The following is a 27161-nucleotide window of genomic DNA, read 5'->3' as shown; positions in this document are numbered from 1 at the left end:
GACTCTTAGATTAATTATTATATTACTAACGTATAACTATAGGCGGTAGGGCTAATTCGATTAATTTATTCTCTAAAGAAATTCGCGGAGTACTATATACTAAGTACTAGTATATTCTAGATAATATTAATATATATAGACTCTTTTTAATTACCTAAGAGAATAGTATTTCTATTATTAGTCCTAAGTAGACTAATCTTATTAATAGTAGATCGACTCTTAGATTAATTATTATATTACTAACGTATAATTATAGGCGGTAAAGCTAATTTAATTAATTTATTCCCTAAAGAAATTCGTAGAGTACTATAAAGTAAGATAGCTATATAATTTACTATATTAGACTACTAAATTAACTATCTTTCTAGTTCTATCTAAATCTAGAAACTATTTAACGATAACTAGATCGTTATAAATAGCTTCGGTATATCGATAGATTCGATTAATATAAATATAGTATTATATACTTTCGATACTTTAAAAATAGAAGACTATATTCTAGTAGGCGTATTCTAGTTATTTAATCTAAAGAGCGATCTATTAGTATATACGTCGGAAGAAATAGTCGAGAGATACGGCGACTAGAATAAGACTAAGACGCTAAGCGACTACTTATTTAAAGACTCTAATAACTAGAACGACGGCGTTACGGATATAGCTTATCTCTAGATAACTTAAACTAAAAAGAAGACTAGTAATCGATAAATAGAGAGTATAGAAGCGAGCGATAATAGAAGTAATTATAACGAGGGAGACTAGAAGATAGTATTAGAATAAGCTAGTTATTTATAGCGCGAAAGTAGTAACTTATTCTAGAATAAGTCGACTCTTCCTAATATTACGTAGTATCCTAAGGAAGCCCTTAAATAAGAGTAGATACTATATTAATTATTATAACTAGAGATAGACTTCTAGTTATATAGAGATATCGACTATACTATTATATAGCGTAAAGTTTAGTAGTCGCTAAACCTAATACTAGTAGTATTTAGATTTATATCCTATACTTACTTTTAGCTACTACTAAGATTTAAGTAATCTTCTCCTGAATTTTACTCTACTTAATCTATAATATCTTATAATTAGAGCGTAACGCGAACGCGACACGAAAAATAAGCGTCTTTTATACCGATATGTTATAACTATTAGATAGATAATAAGGTAGGCCTATATACTTAGATATTAGTATTTCGCTATATTATATAGCTTATCTTCCCTAAAGAACGCGCGCATTACCTATAAAAAGAGAAGCGCGTTCGGAATCTATTTAAGTTATCGCGATTTCGTTCGCTTATTCGTAAAGAATATATAACGAAGATTAGAATAAAGATTATTATAATTACGTAGTCTACTATTTATCTCTTAAAAATATTATCTATCTTTAGCTTATTACGCTCTACTTCGTTCTCTATCTTCGTTAACTTTTCTTCTATTATTTAGAATTCTCGTACGTTAATAACCGAAATAATTAATCTTATTAATCTAGATAAGACGCCTAAGTCTATTCTTAAATAGATAATATTATATCTATTTATATTACTAGATCTTAATAATAATAAGCTTATCGACGATATTATAGAAGGCCTACTTATATAATATCTATTTAATCTAAAGAAATTCTAGATAGACGCGATTAATCGCCGTAAGAACGAATAGTTTATTCTATAAAGAGAAGAGTACGATAAAGTATTTTTAAAGTAGTAGAAATAGACTCTATAGGCTCGTAAGTATATAACTATTATAGTCTCGTAGACTACTAGTAAGGGTTCTAGTAAGCGATTAGATATCTAGATTAATATATAGTCTTACGCCCGAAAGTACGATAGTATACTCTTCGTATATTATCTTCGGTATCGATTAATATTATATTACTCTACGCTAAAGAAGATAGATATCTCTTATCTAAGCCGGTATCTTATTAGTAAGGATTATACTAGAAATAAGAAGCTTAACGCGAATCTTAAGTATTTATTTACTAAGAAAAAGATATATCTTCTACTATCTAATACTATATATATTATTTTATACTAGTATAGGTAGAAGATTATCTTATTTTAGAGATTCGATTATTTAATTAATAAGAATTCTATAACTAGATATTATAAGTAATTATTATACTACGTCTTCTATTCCGAGCTCTAGAGAACGTCGAGTTTCGTTAGCTAATTAAGATAGCGTCTATAGCTTTAATAACTCGGCTTAAGCTTTTAGTACTAATAAGTACTCGATAACGTCTATACTAGTAAGTAGATAAGAAATAGCGTTAACTTATAAGCCTCTTACTAGTCAAGACTAAGATCTCGCTCGTAATTAACGACTAGATAAATCCGAATAAGATATACTTCTAAGAAGTTACGAGATATATACTATTATAAAGATTACTATAATAACTAATATTATATAGTTATTTTATTAATATAAACTAGAAGCTACGGAAGATTTTAGTAGACTTCGCCCTAATATATAAAGAGTTAATCGATAAAACCCTTTACGTATATCTTCTTATATTACTAGAGAACGTTAATATTTAACCTAATTAGATTCTCTATATTACTATAGATAATACGAGAAATAATAGTACTATATTTAGGTATCTTTAGAAAATAACTAACCTTCTCGGCCGAGAATTAAATAGTCTTATTTAGATTTTATATTTTATATATATAATCTAGCTAGCGATTAAGGTATTACTCTTCGCTCTACGTATTATAATAAGAAACGAAGTATAGATTACGAAATAAAATCTATTAAAGCCGCTAACTTATCTCTATATAGATATAGAGTTAGTCGATAATACTACGGGCTCTATTATAGCGATATTCGAAAAGATATTCGTATTATCGATATATCTTTATAAGGGTCTATTACTAACTATTTCTAGATCCGGAACTTAGCGATATATATTAATAGTAGTCTCTAGAGGCGCTCGCGGTTCTTAAGTTACTAATTACGCGATTACTCCTTAAATCTAATTTAAGATATCGTAACTCGCTAGAACTCGATATATAATATACTTATACGTATCGATAAGCTTATAACTAAAATCGTTCTATTTCTTAATAGAGAATTATAGCGTAACTATAATATCGAGTTAATTCGCTTAATAGAAGAGGAGCGGCTATAGATATAGTATCTTATCGATATTCTTACGCTATTTACTCTCTATACGAATATAATCGGAGCTATAGTTTATGATCTAATAGTCTAGTATATTTATAAGATATATAACGAGCTATTTAATTATATCGAGACGTATTAGTAGAAGCTCGCTTAAAAGCGTATATCTTAAAAGATTACTATATATCGAGGACTAGAATAGGCGATAGAGAAGTTAACTAAATACTACGTAAAGATAAGCGATATACTTAGATATATATATAGCGTTACGACGATCCTCTATTCTATCTAGAAGGCGATAACGTTCGAGACGGAGTTATAAAAGTACGAAGATAGTAGTATACTATAAATACAGTATTATCTATTATAAAGATTATTATATTACTAATATATAGGTAGAAAACTAAATATATTAATTATCTAAATATACTCTATTTAAATACTTCGGGTAGGGAGATTTAGTCCTTACTTTCTTAAGATAGCTCTAATTTATCGACTCTCTCGATATTAAGTTCTAGTTAAATACTCTCTTTAGACGACGATATACTCGACGCTTTATACTTTACGCCGTATACTTTACTATTACTCTAGATATATTCTCTAATATCTATACTATCTTAAGTAATTAGATTAATAAATAACTAATTCGATAATTAGAACCTTTCTCGTCTCTTTACTTAATTATCTCGAGAATAATAAAGTATATCGAGTAATTTAGAACTTAAAAAATACTTAAAGAAGAAGATAGAGAAGTTTAATAGTATAAGTACTCTACTATCGCTTAGATATAGAAAGCTAATATTATTAAGATATAGATTTCGATATCCTTAATTAGTAAAAGAAGAACGAAGATCGCTTTTCGATATTAGTAAAGATTACTCGAGACTACTTTACTATTCTAGCTATTAAGGTTAGTCTTAAATAATTATTTAATACGATAAGAGACTTCGTCTCGTATCGTCGTTATTATTTAAAGAGCGATATAATCTAACTTCTTATAATACTTATAATATTTAATAAAAATAGTCTTCGCGACTTCTTCTACTAACTCGAAGCCTTCGAGGAATAAGAAAAATCGATAATCTTATATAATAATTACGACGACGACGATCTAGCGCTCTAACTAGACTATATTAGTAATATAATAGAGTATTTCGAAGATAAAGATAAATCTAATCTTAATCTACTAGATATAGAGATTAATAGTCGTTAAGATAAAGATTATAATAACTCTTCTTAATAGTCGAGCGTAATATCTTAACTACTTATAAAAAACTAACGAATACTTAAAGTCTTCGTAGGGTTTAATATACTAAAAGCTCTAACTCTCTTTAGATAATTAACTCTTTTAATATATAGTTCGAAGTCTTCTAGCTCGAGAGGTCTCTTAGTTACTATATTCGAAACGTTAGCTTTATTCTCGGATTCTACTCGACGTCGCTCTAGACGGACTTTAACTCCTAGATACGGGATTTCTTCTCGTTCGAGCCTTCTAAGTCGTAATCGTCTACTATTATAATTATAAATATACGGAAATAGTAGCCGAGGACTTACTCTTATAGTCGAGATTTCGAGTAGCGAGAAAGAAAAGAGGCGTATATAATAATTATAACTTTAACTAGATATTCGAATATATATACTTATTTCCTTATATATCTATTCTCGTATTACGATTAGTAGATAATAGATTAGTAAAATTAGTAAGTAATTATTATAATAATACTTATAATAAGTTATTATATACTATATTACTTTATTACGGAGTATAATATATTACGAAGATCTTAATTAATAATTAGGTTTTAGGGTTCTTAGTAAAACCTATCGGGTACCCTACCCTACCCGAAACCTATAAGGGTAGGGTAGCGCTTTTTTTAAAAACCCTATTAGGTTAACTAGGCGGGCGGTAGGTGCCCTAAACCCTGCCCTACCCAACCCGTTGCGCAGCCTATTCGTCTATAGCGATAATACGAAGTCGAATCTATCCTCTAGATCTTTAATCTCGATAGCTATACGACTACTTATCTCTCTAGCCTCGTCGGCTATATATAGACTACTTATTTCCTCGCTAAAACGTACCTCTCTTATATCTTCTACTAGATCTTCTTTCTATATTTTAGAAGATTAAGTACAACGTTTCTTAGTACTACGCGTTTAAATAAGCGTTAATATTAATATAGTAGGCCGACGATAATTAAAAGCTTCGCTACTTATATCTCGATTACTAGATAAAGAATAATTAACTTCGCGAATAGCGTAAGTTATATATTTTCCGCCGAAAAGGTATATCGTATTAGTAGAAGTAGACGAATTCGAGATAGATATCGAAACGTACTCTAGGAATATCGGCTCTTAATAAGAATCTAGTTTAACTATATAAAGATATATTTCGTAATATAGATTATTTATAATATCTACTATATACTCTATAAGGGTATTCCTAATATATATATTAGTAATATCTCTCTAACCGTAAAATTCGACGGGTCTTCGAGAAATACGACTATATAGCTAAATCGATAAGCTATTATCGGAAGAAAAAAACTACTTCTAGTACTATTTCGCCTAGATAATAGAATTAACTATTATATCGCTAGACTTAACGCTATAAATATTATTATCGATCTAGAAACGAATTAGTAACTATACCTTTCGATATAGTACGGTATACTTATAAAAGAAGCTATCTTTATCGTCTTAGTTACTAGTAGATCTTTAATTATCTTCTTAACTCGTCGATAGTACTAAGTATTTAGAACTTATAGTCTAGTCGGCGTCTTAACTTATCTAGATAGTATAATAACTATAATAGTAGTTATAGAATATTTAGCTTTAATCGATAAAAGACTTAGAGCTTAAAAGTATAAATAACTAGAAAGAGATATAAAAGAAAGTAAGGAGAAAAGAAGTAAGAGACGCCTACTTATACTTCTTAAAACCCCGCCGGATTAATCCCGAATTAGCTTCGAAGAGTAACGACGAGTACTATTACGCGTATAGACTCTCTTTACTTACCGTCTTAACGATCTTAATTTATCCTCGATTTATTTAGCTTTACTATTCTAAGCGTATATACTACTTTTATAGCTAAAGATAAGAGATATATACTTACTCTATATATCTCGATCGGTACCGAAGATATAGATACTATAGATACTTATTCTAACGATAGAACTACTTAGGAAACGAAGTATTCGAGATATAGAAATACTATTTTATTCTCTACTATAAGGCTAATAAAGGTACTCGACGTTCTTCGACGATAAATAAGGCTATTCGACGGTCTAGATAGAGGAGGATATAATAAAATAGATACCCTACGTACTAAGTATTATAAAGACGTCGGGACTCGTCTTTCGGTCTCGGCTAGCGTCGTACGCTATCGTATAACCCCTAGAAAGTATATAGTCTGACGAGGCCCTAGGCCCCGTTGAAATAGGACAAGTCCTCCGTAAAATCACAGCAGGCCTGCACAATGTTGGTGTATCGAGGAACAAGAATACACTGGCACTCAATGACTCTCCCCGTCGATGATTAACAGAGCATGACTACCTCGAGGACAACTCCAGAACGCTGGACTGCCAGCGTGCATTTTGTGCCTTATTTTTGGAAGTGTCTAAATTCACTCTGTTTCACATATTCACGAGTCCAGTCTGAAGCACGCGCGACTGACGCTGAAGCCGTCATCCGAGAATGGTCCGCAGAACCTCCCTCCCATCATTGCCGTGTTTTCTCTTGCCCGCCACTCTTTACTGTTGAACAACCTATGTCAGTCTGCTGTGTGACTCCCTACAAACGGGTGATTGGGCTACTTGGAGTACCGTTTTGTGACCTGGCTGTCGTGTTCTGATAGGCAAGCCATAAACCGGTCAAATAATGTCAATAATAATATCCCCTCCCGCCTACTCAAATGTTCGAAATCGATCAACCCCCGAGCTCGTCGAGCACAGGATACAAATGGCCTCGTTGTTTTCAGGACGACTGGCAGGCAAATTCCCTAAGAGTTCCCCGTTACCGTCTTGTCCCCATCCACCGTGGCCAACAAGCTGCAGTACTAGCATTGTACCGTGTCGTGGCCAAACCCTTGTCCAGGGTCACTCAGCAAAAGTGGTGTCTTAGTCATCATACAGACACTTTTTTACTCCACAACATGGGGTTTGGACTTTGGCCGCAACTTGAACATCTTCACTTTCCGCATATAGTGACACCGTTTCTTCTACCAAACTATCCGCAGCATATGGACATTGCCTGTCGAGCTTGTAGGCCTTGTCGTCTGGGTAGACTCTTGTCACGCAGCCTCCGCCCGGCCACCGGCTTCATCCCTAAGACTGGTTCGCGGTTCAGCAACCGGTCCTTGCACACTGAGACACCAGCAGTCCATGACTCCTCCCTAGAGCCGCCTTCCTACTTGGAATCACGACAAGACCGTACTGGCTCAGTTCCTTCTAGAGGAGAACCTCGAGGCTTTGTTGCGGCGATAAGGCGGGATGCAGGCCAACTGCCTGTTTCCTGTCCAGGATGTGGCGCCCTGACTCAGGATGTTGCACCTGGCGAAGCGGGATATTATACACGGACGAGAAACACGGTGAAGAAGTACCTCAAAGCGGTCGAGAACGCGTCCCGTCGAGCGAGCAGGGAAGATAGTCCCGAGGAAGGATATGTCTGGGAAAATGAACAATCTGCGGACAAAGATGGTGAACACACTCAGCTCGATCTTTCCGAGCCGGAGGCGTCGATTTCTCCTCCGGTCTGTGATCGCTGTCATCATCTGATCCACGACTCTCGCGGGGTGCCCATTGCCCATCCCTCGATCGAAGACATTGCAGATTCGATTGCCGAGTCGCCCTTTTCGAAGAACCACGTCTACCACGTCCTAGATGCCGCAGATTTCCCCATGTCTCTGATACCGTCGATCTACAAGAGCTTATCCTTGGCCAAACCGAGAAGTCAGAACCGTCGTTCCCAGCACTCCTTTTCGTCGAAGCCCTCGCTTTCATTTATAATCACCCGGTCAGATCTGCTCGCGCCCAACAAAGAGATGGTGGACAAAATGATGCCCAAACTACTCGCGCTTCTCAGAAGCTCGTTGGGCCGGAAGAATCAGAAGATGCGGCTCGGGAACGTCCACTTAGTTTCGTCGAAGAGAGGATGGTGGACAAAGGACATCAAGGATAGCATTTGGCAGCGTGGAGGGGGCAACTGGCTGGTCGGGAAGTTCAATGTCGGAAAATCGAGTCTTTTTGAAGTGTTGTTTCCCAAGGGCTCCGGCGAGAGGGCTCCAGTTTACGCAGAACTACTGCAGCAGCAGCAAGAAGAACAGATCGAGTCTCCCGCCCTCTCTAAAACCAGCGACTTTCTGCGTGAAAACAGTCTGCTTCCTCCCCCTCGACCCGAGGTTCCATTTCCAGCCATGCCGCTGGTGTCGAGTCTACCTGGGACGACTGCATCCCCCATCAGGTTGCCATTCGGCAATAACAGAGGCGAGCTGATCGACCTACCGGGTTTGGAACGAGGCGGACTAGACCGTTTTGTCCGTGAACATGATAGACTCGACCTTGTCATGGAGCACCGTCCGACAGTGACACAACACAACATAAAGCCTGGTCAATCTCTACTCCTTGGGGGTGGGCTTGTCCGGATAACCCCAATCTTGGATGAGAACGACCCAAGCACGATAATGATGGCTTATCCGTTCGTGCCACTGAAGGCTCATGTCACTTCCACGGAAAAAGCCATCAGTGCACAAGAACAACAGCATGAAACTAGCCTTGCTTCTATCCTCTCCGAAGGCGCAGGAGAGTCAATGGCTTCGGCTGGCAAGTTCTACCTCAAGACGGATGTCACAAAATCACGAGCAGGCTCCGTGGTCAGGGCGGGAGTCGCTGCTTCGAAGTTGCCTTTCCACGTGTATGCCACGGACATCCTTATCGAAGGCGTTGGCTGGGTCGAGCTCGTCTGCCAGGTCAGGAAACGGCGGGGATCATCTGAGGCTGACAAGGCTGAGACAGCAAGTACTGTGGATCAAGATTCGTCGGCTGCGCCTGTGCCTAAAGCCGAGAGCGTCTCAATTGAGACTACTGGATTTGTTCCCTTTGGCACCTCTGCTGCTACAGCTGAGGCCGAAAACTTGAATTTTCCACAAGTGGAAGTCTTTACGCCAATGGGCAAGTTTATTGGTCAGAGACCTTGCTTGGATGTGTGGCAAACGTGGAATAATGGGAAACCTCGATCGCAGATGCGAACTGCTCGCCCACGTAAGCCGATGAGTGGAGTAAGGAAGCGCGAAAAGATTCTACATAAGGCGGTATCTCAGGACTAAATTGGTCAAAAGAGTGAAGTTGTGCCTTTGTGCAACAGTATATCATATCAAAGAAGCCGGCGGATACAAGGCAATCAACTGACCTTCCGGATCCAGCTCATGTTTCGGTTGCATTGAAGAAGAAATGCACATGTATCCGAGTTGCCTCGAGGGGCGGCAGGAAGTGTGGCTCTTCTGGGACACGACCCCTGGTATTGAGAGAGAACCACGGCTCCTCGCTGACTACTCCGCCAGCACGACGATTTTGCCGCGGGCGAGATTTTTCTCCATGGCGTCGTGTGCCTGGACGATCTCATCCAGCTTGAAGACCTTGCCAATCTGGACAGGCAATGTCCCGTTGTCAATCTGCTTCAATAGGTCGTTCAGTGGAGTTTCCTTGAACTCATCAGGACCACCCGAATAAATAGTCAGGCAGACAGTGTTTGGGATGGCATCCATCGGAGCGAAATGATCGAGAGCCCATTTATTTCCTGTTTAAAAACTGGTCAATGTCAGGATCACCAGAATTTCTATGGAAACTCACCAACGATCCCAGTCATGCAGACAATTCCTCCTCCAGCCGCACACTGCAATGAGTCTTCCAGAGTGGTTGTCCCGATTAATTCCAAGACCTTGTCGAACTTGTCCGCTTTCACCTGTTCAGCAACGTTGCCGTCATCAACGATGACCTGATCTACTCCACTCTTGTGTAACAAATCGGCCGTGGGCTTCCCAGACTTCCGCGTTGTTGATGCAACGAAACAGCCATGGTTTTTGGCGATAGAAGCAGCTGCAAGTCCGACAGAGGTCGTCCCTCCACGGATCAGGAGACGATCTTTGGGCGTCAATCGCAGCGCCTTGAACAAAGATCCATATGCTGTCTGTAGCATTTCAGGCACTGCTCCCACGATGGTCCAGTCCAGGTCAGTCTCTAGTGCCTGTACATTGCTTGCCTTGACGCACGTGTATTCGGCGTATCCGCCATTGAAGTCCCGTCCCATTCCTCCCATGGCAGTGGCAACTTTTTGGCCAGGTTTGAATTGGCCTCCAGGACTTCTGTCTACCACGCCTGCAGCCTCAATACCAAGGACCCGAGGGAGTTTGACTCCTGGACTGTGGCCTTGACGGGTGAAGAGCTCGGAACGGTTGAGGCCAAATGCCTTGACCCGAATGAGAACGTCGTCATCTTTTGGAGTTGGAATGTCAAGATGTTCAAGCTTGAGGACCTCTGGGCCGCCTGCTTCATGCATTACCGCGGCTTTCATCGTTGCCATCATGCGGATGAGCAGTGTCTTTGTGGTCTGGTCTTTGACTGAGGGTTTGCCGCTGTGTGATACTCCGCCCAAATGTTTGATTCTATACATCGACCGGCTCGCAACAGATTCGAAAGTCCGATTCATATATGATGGCCAGCTTATGCCCCCGCGATTCTCATGGTCGCGAAATGCATGTCTTTACTCAGCTTTGCACTATTGCACCACCACCGTTTGCCTATTTTGTGCAATCGATCCAATTCAGAAGGAGACGTGCGTCTCCATCGTCTACGAGATACACATTCCGGTATTATTTCGGAGTGTCTCTTCACTGGAACTGGCTTCCCTGCGATTGTCGCTCCAATGGTACACCATCAGCTTGCGCCACAAGGACGTCAACATTCTGCACGCACGGCACAGCTTGCTGACTGTAACCAGTCAGGGCTCGAGGCTTGAAATGCCCTTGCATAACGACCAGATGCTTGATTCCACAAGCTTTAGCTTGGATTGCCTGATTAGGCGTGCTCGACACTGAGTCAGCACCCCGACTCAGGCGCACTGGCAGGAGATGCATACGAGTGTGCTGCCTCAAGATTCCACAGAGTACTTGCGACAAGGTGTGTTTGCAGCGACAGCGCAACCTCCTGCTCCTGAAATTGAAGCAAACCGCTTCCCAAGAGGCTCTGTGTGAAACGATGTATTCACCGTCTATAGGATATACCGCTCTGCCAAAGCAAACAATCAGGAACCATCATGATAAGTCAACAGACCAGGCACGACCCGAACGAACATTATTAAACTAATCCATCCCACTGTTGCGGGTGCTATCATGTGCGCCCCGAGTATCTGCGCAAATGGGCAACTCCATCCCAATGTACGACCCGCAACTCAACTATAACCATGTAAAACAATGACAACCCCCAGTTCATCGTGGTGGCTCTCGTGCAGGCGATGATTGTGCGTGCGCGTCACTATCTCCGCTGTCCTCACCGTCGTAGTCGGTTGGGAGCGTGGACGACACGGGTTGCCTTGGCGGAGTGCTTGACGCTTGCAAATGGCGGTGATGCTTGGCCTCGAGTCGCTTCAGCCTTTCGTCGGTCTCTCGCAATCTGGCGTCGAGGTCATCCAGTTGATACTTTTGAGTCTGGAGGGTGTCCTTCCTGTAGTTCATGTGGTCAACAAATGATGTGTATGTTCGGGGAATGATGTCGCCCTACTTCTGTTCAACCGACTCTTCCAAGGCTCCGATGCCGTTCAACTTGAATAAGTCATCGAGGGCGGCGGAGAAGTCGCGGGCCAGAGTACTGCATGGGAACTCAGTACTAGAACAACATCACGCAATCCATTCATGGAAATTCTCACGATTGTGGCCGGCCATTTGGCTGGAAGTCGCTGTCTTGGGTACCGGTAGTGTTGGGGGCGCTCATGCTGGGCGAGTTGTCCTTGCGATTCAACACAAGCAACAAGGACGTAGGGGTGTCAAGTCGACAAATATATGATACGGATCGCACAGAATACTGAACCAAAAGTGACGAAACGCCCAGCGTCAGCGTCAGTCATGAGTCAAGTGCTCAATTCTGAGCGCGAGGCTGACTGCGCAGGTGATGGTGGTTGCCTTGTCGGTGAGGCGATGCAGCGATCTATACAACAAGAAGGCTAGACTGGGTGGTCCGCGGCGGTACAGAAGATGCTTTGCCACTGCATTAATAGGTAGGTGTTCAGTCAACAGAAGTCATCTACCGATCTCTTGGATGGTCAGTCAGGAGGACGTTCATCATGCGGTAAATAGGCCGCGAACCAGACACCTGGCAGCCACAGCATCGATTCAATTAGGGGCTTTGAGAAGGTTGCCAGGGGCGAAGGTCGCAGATCGCTGGATGCAAGGATTAGGATGCTGTGCAGGGACTCGGAAGTTGCACGCCCCAAGAACGTGAACCCCGGCCAATGTTCAACAGGCGAGGTGGACCGGGGACTCTAGGGGTTCTTAGGCTGGATGGCCATGCCCGAGCAGAGCTCTAGGCGGTGCAAATCATGCCAATCTGATCTCCAGCGCCTGGATAATTCTTGTCACTGCGGAGCAACACACTGCATCTCATAGCTGGTGGGCGGTATATACGATCTTCTCTTCCCGTTCTGCACACGCAGTAAATGTCTGTTGGTTGCCATCAAGCAACGAGCCTATCATTGGACTATGTAGGAATAGTAGGGTGTGGCAGTCTTTGGTGTTGAATCTGTAGAGCCGCCAAAAGCCGGCCAGTACAATTTACTGTACAATCTACATACAACCACTGGCATCCTGCAATTTGCACCAGATCATCAGATTTGGAGCAACGGACTTCAAGCAATTTTTTCCGCACTCCAAACATCACCGATTGTTTCGTGTAGACCACCACCTCCATCATCTCATTTCCTTCACCGTCGCTCCGTCGCCTTTCCCATCGTCCGTATCGAGATTGAAGGCGGCGGCCCACGCGTCTTCTCCTTTACGCGTAGTGCCTCTGGTAACTAGTGTCAGGGTCCCTCGTCACGACTTGAGGCCATCGCGTCTACATTTATCACTTCTGCGGTGATGGGATGCCTTCCTTAACCGCCTATACACCCTACGAGACGCTTGCCTTTTGTCAGTCTGTGGCCCGTCATGGCGCCGACACCCCAGCATTCGAGGACATTGCGAAAGCGCTGAATACAAACCAACTGATTCGAGAGAACCAAGCCTACGACCATACTCGATTGACTGCGGCCGCGCTTCGAGAGCTGTACCAGGGTTTACTGGTGGAAGAGAAAAACTCCAATGTCCCTCAAACCAACGGTGACAATGTGAACCCGCGCAAAAGGAAGCTGTCGGCTTCTCCTCCTCCGGAAAATGGCCATCAAACCGACGAGATACTGTTTGAATCTTTGGTCGACCGACTTTACGCGGGGTTTCGCGAGCAGACGATCAAAGAGATCCGCGTGGAAGAGGAGGCTTATGTGAAACTGGAGGCTGAGATTGTCGAGCTGGAGAATAAGATTGAAAGCGAGCAACAAGAGCAGAGCGTGGTTGAAGAACTCAAAATCGAGGCACCGTTGCAACCCAAGGAACAAACCGAAGATGGCACTCTGAGTGCGTCCGACAGCCGACCCAGCCCTGATCTAGCAGCTGCTCAATTGCATGCCAGCCTTGATGCAAGTCGTGCCGAGCAGGCCGAATCGAAACCAGAGCTACCAGCTACAGAAGTAAAGGCGTCTACTTCTCCTTCTCAATCGGCTCAACAGCCACCTGTGGCAGCGTCTGCTTCTCCGGCACCATCTACTCCCAGCCTCACAACAGTAAAAGCACCAGATGCCGGTCAAGGTCGTCAGTCGCAGCCGGCTAGCCATCCTCCGCACCACTCCCCAGGAGCTTTCCACCGTACCCTTCCGACACCATCGCCTCAACGACCGAACTATGGCCCGATCAATCCTCAGCATTACCAACCGGGGCCGCAAGGTCAGCCTGTCCCGGTGCTGCCGGGCATGCCAGGCGTACCTCATATGCCTCCACCTCCCGAGATGCCAGGCCACAAGCGAGGGAGCACTCCATCTGGTCAGGGCAGAGGGTCACCGATTCCTATGCCGCCTCAGCAGGCTTATCCAGGATATCCAGGATACCCTCCGCCCCCTTGGCCGCATCAGATGCCCTCACAACACCAGTACCCTCAGCCACCGTATGGGAATGCGCCTTATTATGTGCAATCCCCTACAGGGCGGCCGGGAATGCCATATCAGACTCCGCGCCACCCACCTTACCAACCATACCCTCAGAGCGCTCCCGGTCATTATCAGGGTCAGCCGCCTCCGCCTCATGGTTGGCATCCTCCATATGGACAGCCATATTACGGCTATCCTGGACCTGCAAATGTTACGCCCGTGCCTCGCAGCGATTCCAGGCGGCAGTTGATCCGAGGCCGCTCGTCGACGCCCTGGAAGAAACGTGTCGACTCAGGTAGAAACGGTCGCCAGCCCAGCCCAGTCCGTCCTGAAAGGGATGTCAGTCCACTCACAGACACTGAAAAGGATGCGGAAATGTCACCGCAAGCCAGCAAAATCAGGCAGACTCCTGACAGACCGGGCCAGAGAACAAGCGGAAACCTTTTGCCGGCCCCAGAGGCCTCAACAGTACGAGGCAGACAGGCAGCAAGCGCCACTCCGTCGGCTGTACCTGCGTCTAGATCTGCGTCAATGGCCTCATTTACATCTGAGCCCACTACGGAAAAACGTAGAAGAGGCCGTCCGCCCCAAAAGATCAAGGCTGAACCACCGAGTACGCCTGCTCCAATGTTGTTGGACAACGAACAAGCCGAGACCCCTTCCACGCAGCTTGATAAGGCGACCAAGGAGACCTCCACCTCGAGGACTGCTGCCAACAAGCGGAAGCGTTCGCCGGAACGAGACTCGGCTACTCCTCAATTACCATCTCCCCCTTCGGTGCAAATACCACGACGGACTGCGCGCGACTCTTCACTCGTCGCGGTCTCGAAGAACTTTGCCAAAACGTCACAGCTTCTCCTCAACGAGATTCTGTCACATAAGCTGGCGGGGATATTTGCCAAACCACTATCCGAACGCGACGCTCCCGGCTACAAGGATCTAGTGCATCGTCCACAGGACTTGAAGAGTATCAAAGCGGCCATATCTCGAGGTGGGAAAGCGGCGTTGGCGGCGATCGAGGCTTTGGAGAATGAAGACGAAAGTGAGGATGACACCCCGAAGAAGAACAACCGTTCAGCCCCACCAACAGCGGATACTGTGCGAGAAGGCCCTATCGGTAACGGTGTCTACTTGGTCAAAGTCACTGAAGACTTGGTGCCTCCGCGAGGGATTGTCAATTCGTCACAACTGGAGATGGAGCTGGTGAGAATGTTCGCCAATGCCATCATGTTCAATCCCCTGCCCACATCGGAGAGAGGCTTTGGCCGGTCTCTGCGCCTGAAGAGGGATCAGGAGGACATTGACTCGGATGACGAGGAAGAAACAAGTGAAAGCGACGTCACGTCCAGCGGGCAGGGCACTCCCGCTGACGAAGGGGGTATCATTTCCGACACTCGCGAAATGTTTGAAGACGTGCTGGCGCAGATCCGCAGATGGCGCGAAGATGTAGAACGACTAGGTGATGATGATGGAGGCACCGGACCCAAGACTGGACACGCTGGATCTGGATCTGGTTCTGGTCCTCCTGCCGCATCCGCGCATCAGCAGCTTCACGGTAACGCCAACGCCAGCGCAACGGCCAGTGCTCGGCACTCTAGCGTCGGGTCGGGCATGAATGATGACGGTGGCGGTGCTGCGACGACGACGGCAGAGGTCGCAACGCCTGTTCCTACCACGGGCACTGCCAGGAAGAGAAGAAGGATTGCAGAGAATTGATTGAGATTATGTTCTCGCAACAAACTGCTCCGTCGTAGTGTTAGTTGTACAGATAAGAGCTGTCTCGATAGGGTTGAATACCTATGACATTCTTGACTGGAATTGCAAAGACTGTTGTCCTCCGTGCTGGGTACAGTATACAAGTCCAGAAACGACCAGTGAGAACAGGTGAGAACAGGCTTTTTTCACCCGTCGCTTCAAGCCGAGTAGTATTGCTGTTTGTACTTGGAGACTACACATCCCTACTTAGGCATGAGAACATGGTTTCTTCTTTGCTGCTTATGGAAGCGATACTAGGCATTCGTTCGTAGTTCGTGTACCTTGAACCATTAAATAGATGGTAGGTATGTCAAAATTGAATTATACTATACGATCGCTTGTGCTTCTTCCTCTCGAGCCACTACTATGATATAATACTGCCTACGAAGGTGCTGTGCACTCTAAGTTTGAGCCTTTTCTAAATTTTGTGGTCTCGCAAACGCGGCATCGCAGCGCCATACTAGATGGCACTTTTTTTGGTACTATAATTATTTCACCACTGCAGTCATCCACCAAATAGCCTGGCGAGCCTACTACAATGTATATTCCGTGGACGGAGACCCAAATCTAGGGGGGTTTGCCCTGGAATGTAACATTTCAATCACTCGAAAATGGAACAAATATCTACGCAGGTCTCACTGCCTCGGCTTGACGGCTGTGGGTAGTGTTGCCAATCTGAACCTGTATCGCACACTGCAATGTGCTTCACTTACAGTCCTGACCCATCTTCTAACTTCCCTGACCATCCCAAGTCGATGCGCTTCGCTTGACCTGGGGATCGGTTGCAAGGGAGAGCTGATTTGGTTGCCTTTTCGCGGGGTGAAATTGCACCGGTGGCCTTCTCCAGGTGGGCGACGTGCAACATGAGATAGGTATACATCGTCGGTAAGGAGCCGTCCCCCCAGGCTAGACAGACACAGTACACGTAGAGCTGGGCGTGGGAGTGATTGAACGGCATGGTCAATGGCACCTGCAGCCTTTCGAAGGACTGATACTGTACGTGCTTTGTCATTGTTTCTTGTAATCGATGACCCTACCATTATTGTATAGCTGTGAGAATGCTGCGCATCTGGCTGTCGCCGCGGGATAAACCAAATCACAGAGTTGGATGCAGTACTCAGCACTGTGCTGTTCGCCCCTAGATTCGGGGACGCAAGGGGTGACTGTCCTGTTTTGGCCACTGAATCTGGTGTGTCCCTGCGAGTTACATCCGTAATCTGCAAGGATGACTTTCAGCTTGCCAGCACATCACGCTATCTCATGCTTGCATAGGAATGATGTGCTGGCGCAGTAGCGAGTATGTCCTGCATACAATACCTGGAGGGAGACCGACTCTCCAGCCTTAGCGCGTCTGATTGGTCGACTTGGATTTCTTTTCAAGGGGATAGCCGTCCCAAGAACTTGGAGCTGCTGAAGATCGGGCGCAACGTCTCGTGACGCTGCCCCTTTTGTCACCATGGTCCGAACACTTGGAATTCCGTCCCACGCTTTGCAAGAATGCGTGATATTAGATGATATGTGGTACCAATGAGATCTCTCAGGGTAACTTCATGGACTGTGTTGGCTGGCAGGGGTGATAGAGACCACTGCCGCAATTTCCAAGGTGCCCTGCATGCTCTCTACACCATGACCACCTCGTATTACCCAGATGTGCGAAAGCACGGATTGATTATGGCTTCACAGAACCCAGGGGTCATTCACCTCAAGTGCTCGCCCTGTTCACTCGCAGAGTAGCAATATGCGAACTTCTCGGAGCTTGGAAGTCATGACAAGAGAAGGGCTGTGACCGCACATTGGCAGACGATAAAGCGTATGCGCAACCCCTTGCCACCATCAATGCAGGACCCCTTGCTTTCCTGAAGGGCGGCGCAGAAAGATAGCTCTGGCTCGGACGGGGGTTCGTAGGCAAGCACTTATGACTGTGTTGCACAATTTTGGCCCACCGCCACGTCAGACACCGCCGGCGGGTTCCCTAGCCGAGGCTTGTCATTTTAGTTCCAGCAAGGTCTCATCAAGGGATGATGTGATTTGACACATGGTTAAATCCGGGGTGCAGCTTGCGATTCTGCCTGGTCTTATCTCTGGCGTCGGGATTGGCCAATGTCCTGTAAGCGAAGTAGCCACCACGTCAATGGGTCTCCACGATGGTCTGGTTATCGCACTGGCGCCGTATGGCTCCTGAAACAGGCACCGAAGCTGTCAAAATTTCTTTGCCGTGAGCGGAGAGAGGGCCAAGATCGACAGGGAGGAGGCAATGGTGGGTATCATTCTACTGCTTTTCGTTCTGAGGCAATCCATAGTCAGGCCACGTCCATGGCCTTGTTCTGCCAGAGAGTCGTTCATGCTTGGCCTTGAAGGTTTGGCTTCAAGATTTCGTTGGGAAGGGCGGGCGGAATGCTGGCTCTGGATGCCAACAACAGAAACCTGCAACTACGCACGCGCTGCAGGACTCTCCCACCAGACGAAAAGCTTCCGTCCAGACGCTGTCCACCGCGCACGGATCTCCGGCTGTGCCTGAGCCCTCTTGGAAAATGGCAGCTGGATGCAAGCGGTGCTATGTCGTTGCGACTGGAGTAAGGTCAGGGAGACAGACTCGGCCGCCTAACCAGCTACTGTAGCGTGGGCCCAGCAGGTCGGGTCCTGGTCGAGTGGACAAGACCCGTTGTACTGAGGACGGGCTGACAATATTTGTATGGGTCATTTCAAGTACGTCCCAAACCATTGCTTTCCAAGGTTGTTCGTTCGCGTAGAGCGGTCTAAAACTGTTCGCCCACGGCTGAGTGCACCGTCGGGCGTTTCTTGCATCGCTCCCAAATTGAGGGATTGGTCGCCCTGATCCTCCAGCGGGATATGTGCGCGAAAGTGCCGTACATCGTACATCTGCTATTACTAACGGGCCCCTAGCCTCCCAGACAGCTGGCCCATGGTGGCACAAGATTGCCGTCTGGACCGACGGCGACTCCCTTTCGTCACTGGTGTGGGGGTTGTCGTACTGACTTGCATCTTATGGCGGTCAGGCATCGACGATAGATTGGATATAATGCTGGCCACGTATGCTGCGTAAGACCGGTGACTTTGCCTTGCAGTGTTCGATTCCTCATCGTCGGACTGCAGCTTGCTTGACTAGTGTTTCGAGGACGCAGCTGGACGGCACGATGCGACAGGCGGGATGCAGAGGCGTACTCGCTTTGCACAAGCATGCTTCTGACTTCAGTTCTCTCTGCAGAGAGGAGAGTGTCTGTTGTCAGCAGACTCGATAACAAGAGGGACCGATTTGTCGTGGTGCAGTGCGAATGGGTCAGCCGCAAGAGCCACCTCCAGACAAGGGCTATCTAAACGCCTGTTTCTTATGTCTGACTGTGAGCAGCCGTGTCAGGACGAGGGCCTTGAAGATCACTCATGCGGTCAGCTGAAATGTGTTGCTTGAACCCAGCAAAGTGATATGATCATCCAGCAGAACCCGCCAAATGGTTTCGCCGGCAACTTGAACGTGCTCGCACCGCGCAATAGCGCAATCTGGTATGACATGATTTGTCCATCCTATCATCTTTTACACGTCTGCCAAAGGTTTCTCTTGAAGGCCGTGTGGAACGCCGCAGGTCATGGTGTGGAAGGACACGGATTGTCTCGACCTGGGGAGCACTGGCAGGGCAACGCCCCGGACAAGAGTGGAAGCCTGAATCAATAAGAATGATTCGACGGCGGAAGCGAAATGGATCGAAAGTGGAAGCGGACGGAAGGGATATCGCGGGTCATCTTTTTGACGTGGATAACGACAGGGAGGCAGAGCTGTGACAGCACAAGATGAGAGCCCCATTTCGACGGCTGTGGACAGATACGGTATCAGTTACAGTAGGCAAGCTAGTTGAAGGTACTGTACAGTGAACAATTCGGATGCTGGAATCGTTGCCGTCCGCAAGAAAATAAACTCGCCGTCTGCCTTGCATTTTGTCTCCGATACCCACGTTGACTACCAGGACTATTTCTTCCTTAGGCTCGCTTGGTTCGTTTCCAGAATACTACTACCGAGTCCTATAGTCCTACGTATTTGCTTTCCAAAAATAACCGTAACATTCTAAGCCCTCTGAGAAGATCAGCGGAGCACGCGTCCTGGGTCCTCATGGACCTACTGCGACTGCTAGTACAACTAGTACCTTGGTAGGCAAACTTGGACGATGATAGGCAGGGGAAGCAAAGGCACGGCAGAAGCCTAAATGGGGGGCTAAGGGCGCTGAGGCGGCTCTAAGGCATGGAGTCGTAGCCTAGAGCTAGTTGTACGGATGCTGGTCGGACAGACTGCCAGTGTCCATCTCAGATAGCCTCTAGGCACCTCGTAGGAGCCATTGGCCCCCAGCCCAGTTTTTAGCGTTTGCCAGTACCTGTTTCCGCGCCCGTACCGGTGTCCATGCCGGGTGCCTATCGTCTGCCAACTGGGCCTAAAGAGCCTGAAGGAGCCACTGCTTTCCCCCCCTAGTGTGCCGCGCCACTGGCCACCCACAAACCGCACCCGGAGACTGCAACGTCGACTACCTACCTGAGTCGATGGTCAAACGGCCGGAAAGCCAAGTGACGCCCCCTGTTAAAATCCTCTGGGTCGACCATCCCTTGAATTCGAAGCCTATACCTAGGTATGGACAAGAGCAGGATACGAACTCGGGCAAGGAACAAGGAGTTTTCCTGCCGCTTCCGGCACCACCGCAGTTATGAAGAATCCATCCCTTCGTCTGTTGATTCTTTGCGCAGAACAGGGGAATCCTGTTCATCACTGGCAGTCAATGCAACGGCGTTGAAGATGGAAGAGCAAGTTTACTGGTGGAACTGTTGGTATAGGAAGTAGTCGCATGCCTCTGATCCTTTAACAAATGATGGTAAATTAGGCATAAAAGTAGAGTGCTGGTCGTATACAAAAAGCAGCACTTGGCCTCACCGCCGCGCTCGTCATTCTCTCCCAAATACCGCCTCGTACACATTCCCCCCCTTTACGATACCGACATTTTATTTTTCCCAAACGAAAAACCGCCCATTCCACTTCGATTCCATTCTATCCTCACGTCGTCTTCGCTCTCCATCCACCCTCGACTCTTGCGACCTGCATTGTTGCAGCGCACTATCCGCTCCCTCGCCTCCACCACTACCATAGAGACGACGAACCTACCATACTCTTCCTGCTTTACCACCACCACCACTGTTTTCCTATCCGGTTGTGCTGCGCACACGCTTTCAACAGATCAACAGACCACCCCTGGCCTTGAAGCAGACAGCTGGCTCGCTTCTGTCTCGTCCCTTCCTTTGTCCAAGACCGCTATACCCACGCTGCGCTGCATCCTGCGAACGTCCCTGTTAGGGTAACTGAGTGACCGACCACTCTCTCGCAAGACAACAACCACAACCAGCACCCGCGCGACTACCACGGCCCCTTGTGTTGCTGTTCGAACCTAAGTCGTTCGCCGATCGTCTGACTGCAGGACCAGGCCTGTCTTGGTTGACCGGTTGCATTATATAAATCATCACGCGAGTCTGCACGTCGCCGTGTCTGCAAGGCCGAGCGCCCTACATACTCGACACTGAGCGTTGCCCACTCCGGCTTTGTACTTTCGACCTGCCCTCCCCTGCCTGCATTGCAGCTGCAAGAGAGCACTTCCAGTCCTTGGTCCATCAGGCGCTCCAGCATGGCTGGTCTCCGGAGCTGCTGAACCGGTCGCAAGACCTCCCATGTACAAGAATCGCCGTGGTGTCAGACACTCCCTCGAAGGGATTACAGAATGAAGTCGTCAAAGCACCATAAACAGAGCTGGACTCAAATCTCCCGTCAACTTCGACCATAACGCGACGACTCGAGAACCTCCTGTCGCTGCCATCGCCATGATATCCGCCTCAGCGTCGCCTTCCGCCCGGGCTCTGCGGACCCGCGACGACTCCCCGTCACCTCGTCCCCGACCGTTGGCTCGTATGCCCTCGATACAACGGATCAACAGCGCCTACTCTCAGTCAGTATCGGTTACGCCAGCCTCTGCCAATAGTACTTCGTCCGCGTCGGTGTACCCGAGCCCTTACATCCCTTCACTTCAATCATCACCGCTGGTCTACCAAGCCGTCAACCAGTCCTCTCAGCTCGGGAACCCAGCTCCCTTTGAGTTGCCCGAGTCCATTGTATCAACATACCATGCCTCCCCTCCGCCAAAGGAACAGTCAGTGGGCTCCAAGCCAGTCGGACTCATGCGGAAACTGTCTCAGAGTGCAAAGGATGGCGTTTCTTCCACGCGACAAATCTTGCGAAGAAAGGCGTCTTCCTCTGCACAAAATCGCCGGGACGAGAGCACAGGCCCCATCACCAGACGGCGGAGCGACAGCAAGACTGCAGTCACCAATGCCTCCACCTTGGAATGCCCTTCCTTTGACACTCTTCCGATGGAGCTGCAGTCAGGCCTGGGTCTTTATGACACCATGAGCATTTCCAGCGAGCCAGCCACCTTTCTCGAGACCAGCCCAGAAGGCCAGGCTCCTTGTGTCCCGGAGCGCCTCGTCGCGGGCTGTCTCTTGACCAAGATCACCAAGAACAAGAAGCAAGAAAAGATGTTCTTCCTCGACGTGGAAGGGTCTCGCGTCTCCTGGAAAGGTGCGGTCACGACCAAAACTTTCCATATCGACAACATCAAGAGCATCCGTGTCGGTGAGGAAGCGGCTAGCTACCAGCAGGAACTCCGCGGTGAAGCGGTCGACCCTGATCTCTGCTTCACCATCAACTATACCCCTTCGGATTCCTCAAAGTCCGTCAAAACCTTGCATCTCGTCGCCCATAGTCAGGCCGACTTTAAGCTGTGGGTGGACACTTTGGAAAGTTTGTCAAAGCATCGCGAGGAGTTGATGACAAGCATGGTCGGCTTCACCGAGCGTGAATCGGTCATGCGTGCTCACTGGGCCAGCGAGATGGCCAAACGTACGGTTAGACAAGACAACGTCAAACCGGACGGTCTCGATCTGCCGGCAATCCAGTCGTTGTGCCGCAAACTTCACATCCACGCCCCTGAAAAGGAGCTACAGGAGCACTTCAACTCTGCGGACGTCGACAAGTCGGGACTTCTCACATATGACCAGTTCAAAGGTTTCCTCCGTCGTCTCCGTGAACGAGTCGACATCAAGGCTATCTTCAACCAGCTGAGGGATCCCCATTGCCCGGGCTTGACAAGAGCACAATTTGTCTCGTTCCTTGAAAACGTCCAGGGCGTCAACTTTTCTCAACTATCAGAACCAACCGTCTGGGAAGAAAAGATCAACCACCTCGTAGAGATATCCTTCCCGGGGGAGCCCAACTTGCGGGGATCTAATTTGATCGACTCAAACGCCTTTGCTTCATTCATCATGTCCAAGGATTGCCATGTATATGCTCTGCCGGAAGAACCCACACCTCGCTTTGACCGTCCTCTCAACGAGTATTTCATCTCTAGCTCTCACAATACTTACTTGACTGGCTGGCAGGTGGGAGGCACTTCTTCGGCGGAAGCCTACATCACAGCCCTACGTCACGGGTGTCGCTGCATAGAGATTGATTGCTGGAACGGTCAGGATGGGAATCCCCGAGTGACACATGGCCGGACAAGGACGACCGCGGTTTTATTTTCCGATTGCATTAATGCCATTCAGCGCTGTGCCTTTGACGTCTCGCCTTACCCCTTGATCATTTCATTGGAAGTTCATTGTGACGGAGAGCAACAAGCCAAAATGGTCCAGATCATGATGGATGTCTTTGGTGATCGGCTTCTTCTGCATCCTCTGCCCGGCTCTACGACCAAGTTGCCTTCTCCCGAGCAGCTCAAGCACAAGATTTTGATCAAGGTTAAGTCGACAGAACTCCATGCCGATCTTGAAGCTTCTCGGTACGATGCATCCGGGAGACGAGATCGCAGTGCGAGTTCTCCTCATCGAGGTCTTCCTCACATGGTCAACGGCAGTGTGCCCAGCTCAACGTCCGTCAGCACCTCTGCTCTCGTCACACCCCCGGACACCATCTATTCTCCCACCGATCGATCTGTCACAGCCACAAGTGCGAGCAGTGGTGATGATGAGAGTGATGCGCCTGCCAATTCCAACTCGCCTGCCGATAGCCAGCGCCGTCCTATGAAGATGAGCAAGGTCGGTCCATATCTCTCGGCCCTCGGCGTATATTTGAAAGGTTATACCCTACGTGAGGCCCGTGATCTGGGTTTCCAACAGTACAATCACATTTTTTCTCTTAACGAGAACCGAGCCATTGAGCTCTGTCATTCACCAGAGGATAAAGCCATGTTTGAAGACCATAATCTCTCCTACATGTGCCGAGTATATCCCAAGAACTTGCGTTTTCAATCATCAAACTTCGACCCCAATACCTTTTGGAGGCGAGGCGTCCAGATGGTGGCGTTGAACTGGCAGACTTTTGATGCCCACATGCAGATGAACCAAGCCATGTTTGCCGCCGGCACGGACGCCTACGGCTATGTTTTGAAGCCTGATTATCTTCGCAAACCCCGGACCAAGCCTGGGGATTTCGAGCATAGAGTCAAACTGCCTCGATACAAGACCAAGTTCTCGGTCCAAGTCATCTCCGCCCAACAGCTTCCTCGGGCCGCCAACATGTCCAAAGACACTCCGCTGAATCCGTTCATCGAGGTTCAAATGTTCAGTGCCGAGGACAGAGCTCGCGGCATAGCAAACGGCACCGGTGGCAAAGAGACTTACTCAAATGGTTATCACGGCATCGGATCTCCATACCGGCGACAGACATCCATTCGCTTTGGTAATGGCTACAACCCTCAGTTTGGTGAGACAATCGAGCTTTCATTGGAGACAAAGTATCCCGAGCTCGTATTTGTCCGGTTCATCGTCTTCAACTCCGATGATGGTAGACCCAACGGCAAAGGAGTTCGACAACTCGCCGCGTTTACCGCCAAACTCGACAGCTTGCAGAGAGGCTACAGACATTTACCTCTTTACAATGGCTATGGCGAGGAGTTCATCTTTTCCACTCTTTTCTGCAAAATCGTCAAACAAGAACCCAAACTCATGCCCTGGTCTCTACAAGATATCAATGACAGACCCTCCAGAGCCAACATGTTCCGAGGGATTCTCTCTCGCGGGCTATCCGGTGATCGAAGCCGAGAGCGTGGTTCCAGTGTCGAAGAGCAACGCACAGCTCGGCAGGCAAGGCTCAACATGGAGATTGAAGAGCGGGTCGCCAGACGATAAAACATGAAATGTATTCACACTATTGGCGTGGGAGTTTGATTTTTCACCGAGATACCCGAAAAGCATACTCTTATGACCTGATGACATGTTAGTAGACTTGCTGTCTGGCAACGGACAAGTTTTGTTGTTTGCAATCTTGGCTTGGAGGAGGGATTCTGTCATTACCACCATATGTTTTTCTTATGTATCAGTAGTCAGAATGATTTGTAGAATTTGGTCAAATTGATACTTTTATTCTACTTCAAGTTCTTTTGCGATCGTTTTAAGAGATGGGTGGCCTAAGTAGTGGTACAAAGTCGACCAGATCCACCGCTTTTTCCACGCTCAGCGCCTTGGCTGCAGCACAATGAACACCAGTTCAACGTCCTCCAGAATGTGATAGCAGCGGGACAACTCACACTGGATGGACTGGCCGTGGCTGTATTTATGAACTTGCAGTCTGAGAATTGGAGATCTCCTATCATGATGCTGTTGTTGTCGTGGTAATGTTTCTGACTGGCGTTGTTTGACCGTTGAAGAACAGCTTGCTCGCTCGGGGAGGCTGGTGACGATGCAGTTCATCGAGAGCTACTTCTCCAACAATCAAGGGTTTCAACTTGACATTGTCGGTCAGTACAGCAGATCCTGATCAGTCCTAAGCGAGGAATGTACTGCTAAACTCCGTTGCAGGTTTCCTTGCCATCCTTGGAGAAGGCTCCGTCGAAACGATTGCGCAGGTGGCTACATTGAGCTATCTCATTTACCTCCCTCGTCTGATCCCGGCACCGCAGATCTTTATTCGCCCGTCGCGACCAGAAAAGCTCGAAACCACCGCCAATGCCAAAGTGATTGGAGTCCATTCGGGCAACACCGGGGAAGACATACATCATGTGGCCCATGCTCTACACCGCGGGGACAAGCTGGCCCCAAACACGGTCAGTTGTGTGCGGGTCAAAGAGAACAACAAGCCTCGTCCGTCTATCAAGAGGTTCGGTCCGTTGGCAATGCTAGCATTTGTCGGGTTTGCCATGAGCGCTGTGCTTTTGGGTCTCTCCATTTACTATGAGGATGGGTGAGTGAACACAAACCATCGGTTACGCAGGTGCTAACCGGTCAGTATGTCGTTGTTGGCGACTGTTCTCCTGTCCACCTTGAGTACGGTCACTGGCATCGCCAACAAGTGGGAGCCGACTCCGAATGATCCCAAGCCCGACCCCCATTCGCCTCCGGGAGATGTTGTGATTAAGTATCCGCAGGGGGCGTTTATTGTGGTGAGCTGTGAGGAGCGGACGGCCCGGTATCTTTACTTCAACCCCAGCGAGCGTTGCATTTACTTTGTCAGAAGCACGGCTATCTACAGAGGACTGTCCTTGATCTCAACTCTGCTTTTGATGGGCGGAGTCATTTCGCTGGCCAATGCCAAAATCGAGACGCAGACTGCCTTTGCTGGGTCTTACATGTTGATCAACATTTGCTACTGGATTGGCGCCGCCCTGCCTCCTGCTCAACACTGGGACCTCTCACGACTGGAAGTGGAACATATCGAAATCGCTGGAGGCACACCGCCACGCACAGCAAAGATCGACAACTACTCGCCAACCTATACCGAAGCTTTGTGGAAGGCCATTGCCGTCACCGGGACCAGCAACTGGGTCAAGGAAGCCGGTTGGGCTCCGAAGACTCCTGCTTGGGCTGATTGGCTGAACGAGGCCGAAGAAGCTGCTTTAGGGGAGCCCAGGATAGTGACCAAGAAAATGGAGAATGGAAAGGAAGTGGAAGTGTGGACGATTCGGAACTGGGATAGCAGAAACGCCTTGTCGACTCTTCTCCGGACAACAACTGATCGATTTAACAAAAAATGAGAACTA

General features: G+C 47.4%; 6 protein-coding genes across 6 annotated transcripts; 4 read left to right on the top strand and 2 right to left on the bottom strand.

Annotated features, from left to right (window-relative positions):
* Window positions 1-7354: 7354 nt before the first annotated feature.
* HMPREF1120_01542 (uncharacterized protein) lies at window positions 7355-9436 on the top strand (the record flags this gene model as incomplete). Its single annotated transcript, XM_009155561.1, has 1 exon — window positions 7355-9436. One exon carries the CDS (start codon window positions 7355-7357, stop codon window positions 9434-9436), a length of 2082 nt encoding a protein of 693 aa, XP_009153809.1.
* A 222-nt stretch (window positions 9437-9658) lies between these two features.
* HMPREF1120_01541 (zinc-binding oxidoreductase) lies at window positions 9659-10689 on the bottom strand (the record flags this gene model as incomplete). The annotated part of the gene is made up of 2 exons (XM_009155560.1): window positions 9659-9906; window positions 9960-10689. 2 exons carry the CDS (start codon window positions 10687-10689, stop codon window positions 9659-9661), a joined length of 978 nt encoding a protein of 325 aa, XP_009153808.1.
* A 904-nt stretch (window positions 10690-11593) lies between these two features.
* Window positions 11594-12095, bottom strand: HMPREF1120_01540 (uncharacterized protein; the record flags this gene model as incomplete). Its single annotated transcript, XM_009155559.1, has 3 exons — window positions 11594-11828; window positions 11886-11972; window positions 12031-12095. The coding sequence occupies 3 exons, from the start codon at window positions 12093-12095 to the stop codon at window positions 11594-11596; spliced, it is 387 nt and encodes a 128-aa protein (XP_009153807.1).
* A 1147-nt stretch (window positions 12096-13242) lies between these two features.
* HMPREF1120_01539 (uncharacterized protein) lies at window positions 13243-16053 on the top strand (the record flags this gene model as incomplete). Its single annotated transcript, XM_009155558.1, has 1 exon — window positions 13243-16053. One exon carries the CDS (start codon window positions 13243-13245, stop codon window positions 16051-16053), a length of 2811 nt encoding a protein of 936 aa, XP_009153806.1.
* A 5901-nt stretch (window positions 16054-21954) lies between these two features.
* Window positions 21955-25314, top strand: HMPREF1120_01538 (1-phosphatidylinositol-4,5-bisphosphate phosphodiesterase; the record flags this gene model as incomplete). The annotated part of the gene is made up of 1 exon (XM_009155557.1): window positions 21955-25314. The coding sequence occupies one exon, from the start codon at window positions 21955-21957 to the stop codon at window positions 25312-25314; it is 3360 nt and encodes a 1119-aa protein (XP_009153805.1).
* A 550-nt stretch (window positions 25315-25864) lies between these two features.
* HMPREF1120_01537 (uncharacterized protein) lies at window positions 25865-27155 on the top strand (the record flags this gene model as incomplete). The annotated part of the gene is made up of 3 exons (XM_009155556.1): window positions 25865-25922; window positions 25984-26365; window positions 26411-27155. The coding sequence occupies 3 exons, from the start codon at window positions 25865-25867 to the stop codon at window positions 27153-27155; spliced, it is 1185 nt and encodes a 394-aa protein (XP_009153804.1).
* Window positions 27156-27161: the final 6 nt, after the last annotated feature.

The sequence above is a fragment of the Exophiala dermatitidis genome, assembly GCF_000230625.1.
Source record: "Exophiala dermatitidis NIH/UT8656 unplaced genomic scaffold supercont1.2, whole genome shotgun sequence".
Lineage (NCBI taxonomy): Eukaryota > Fungi > Ascomycota > Eurotiomycetes > Chaetothyriales > Herpotrichiellaceae > Exophiala > Exophiala dermatitidis.
This window is presented reverse-complemented; position numbering and strand designations above follow the sequence as displayed.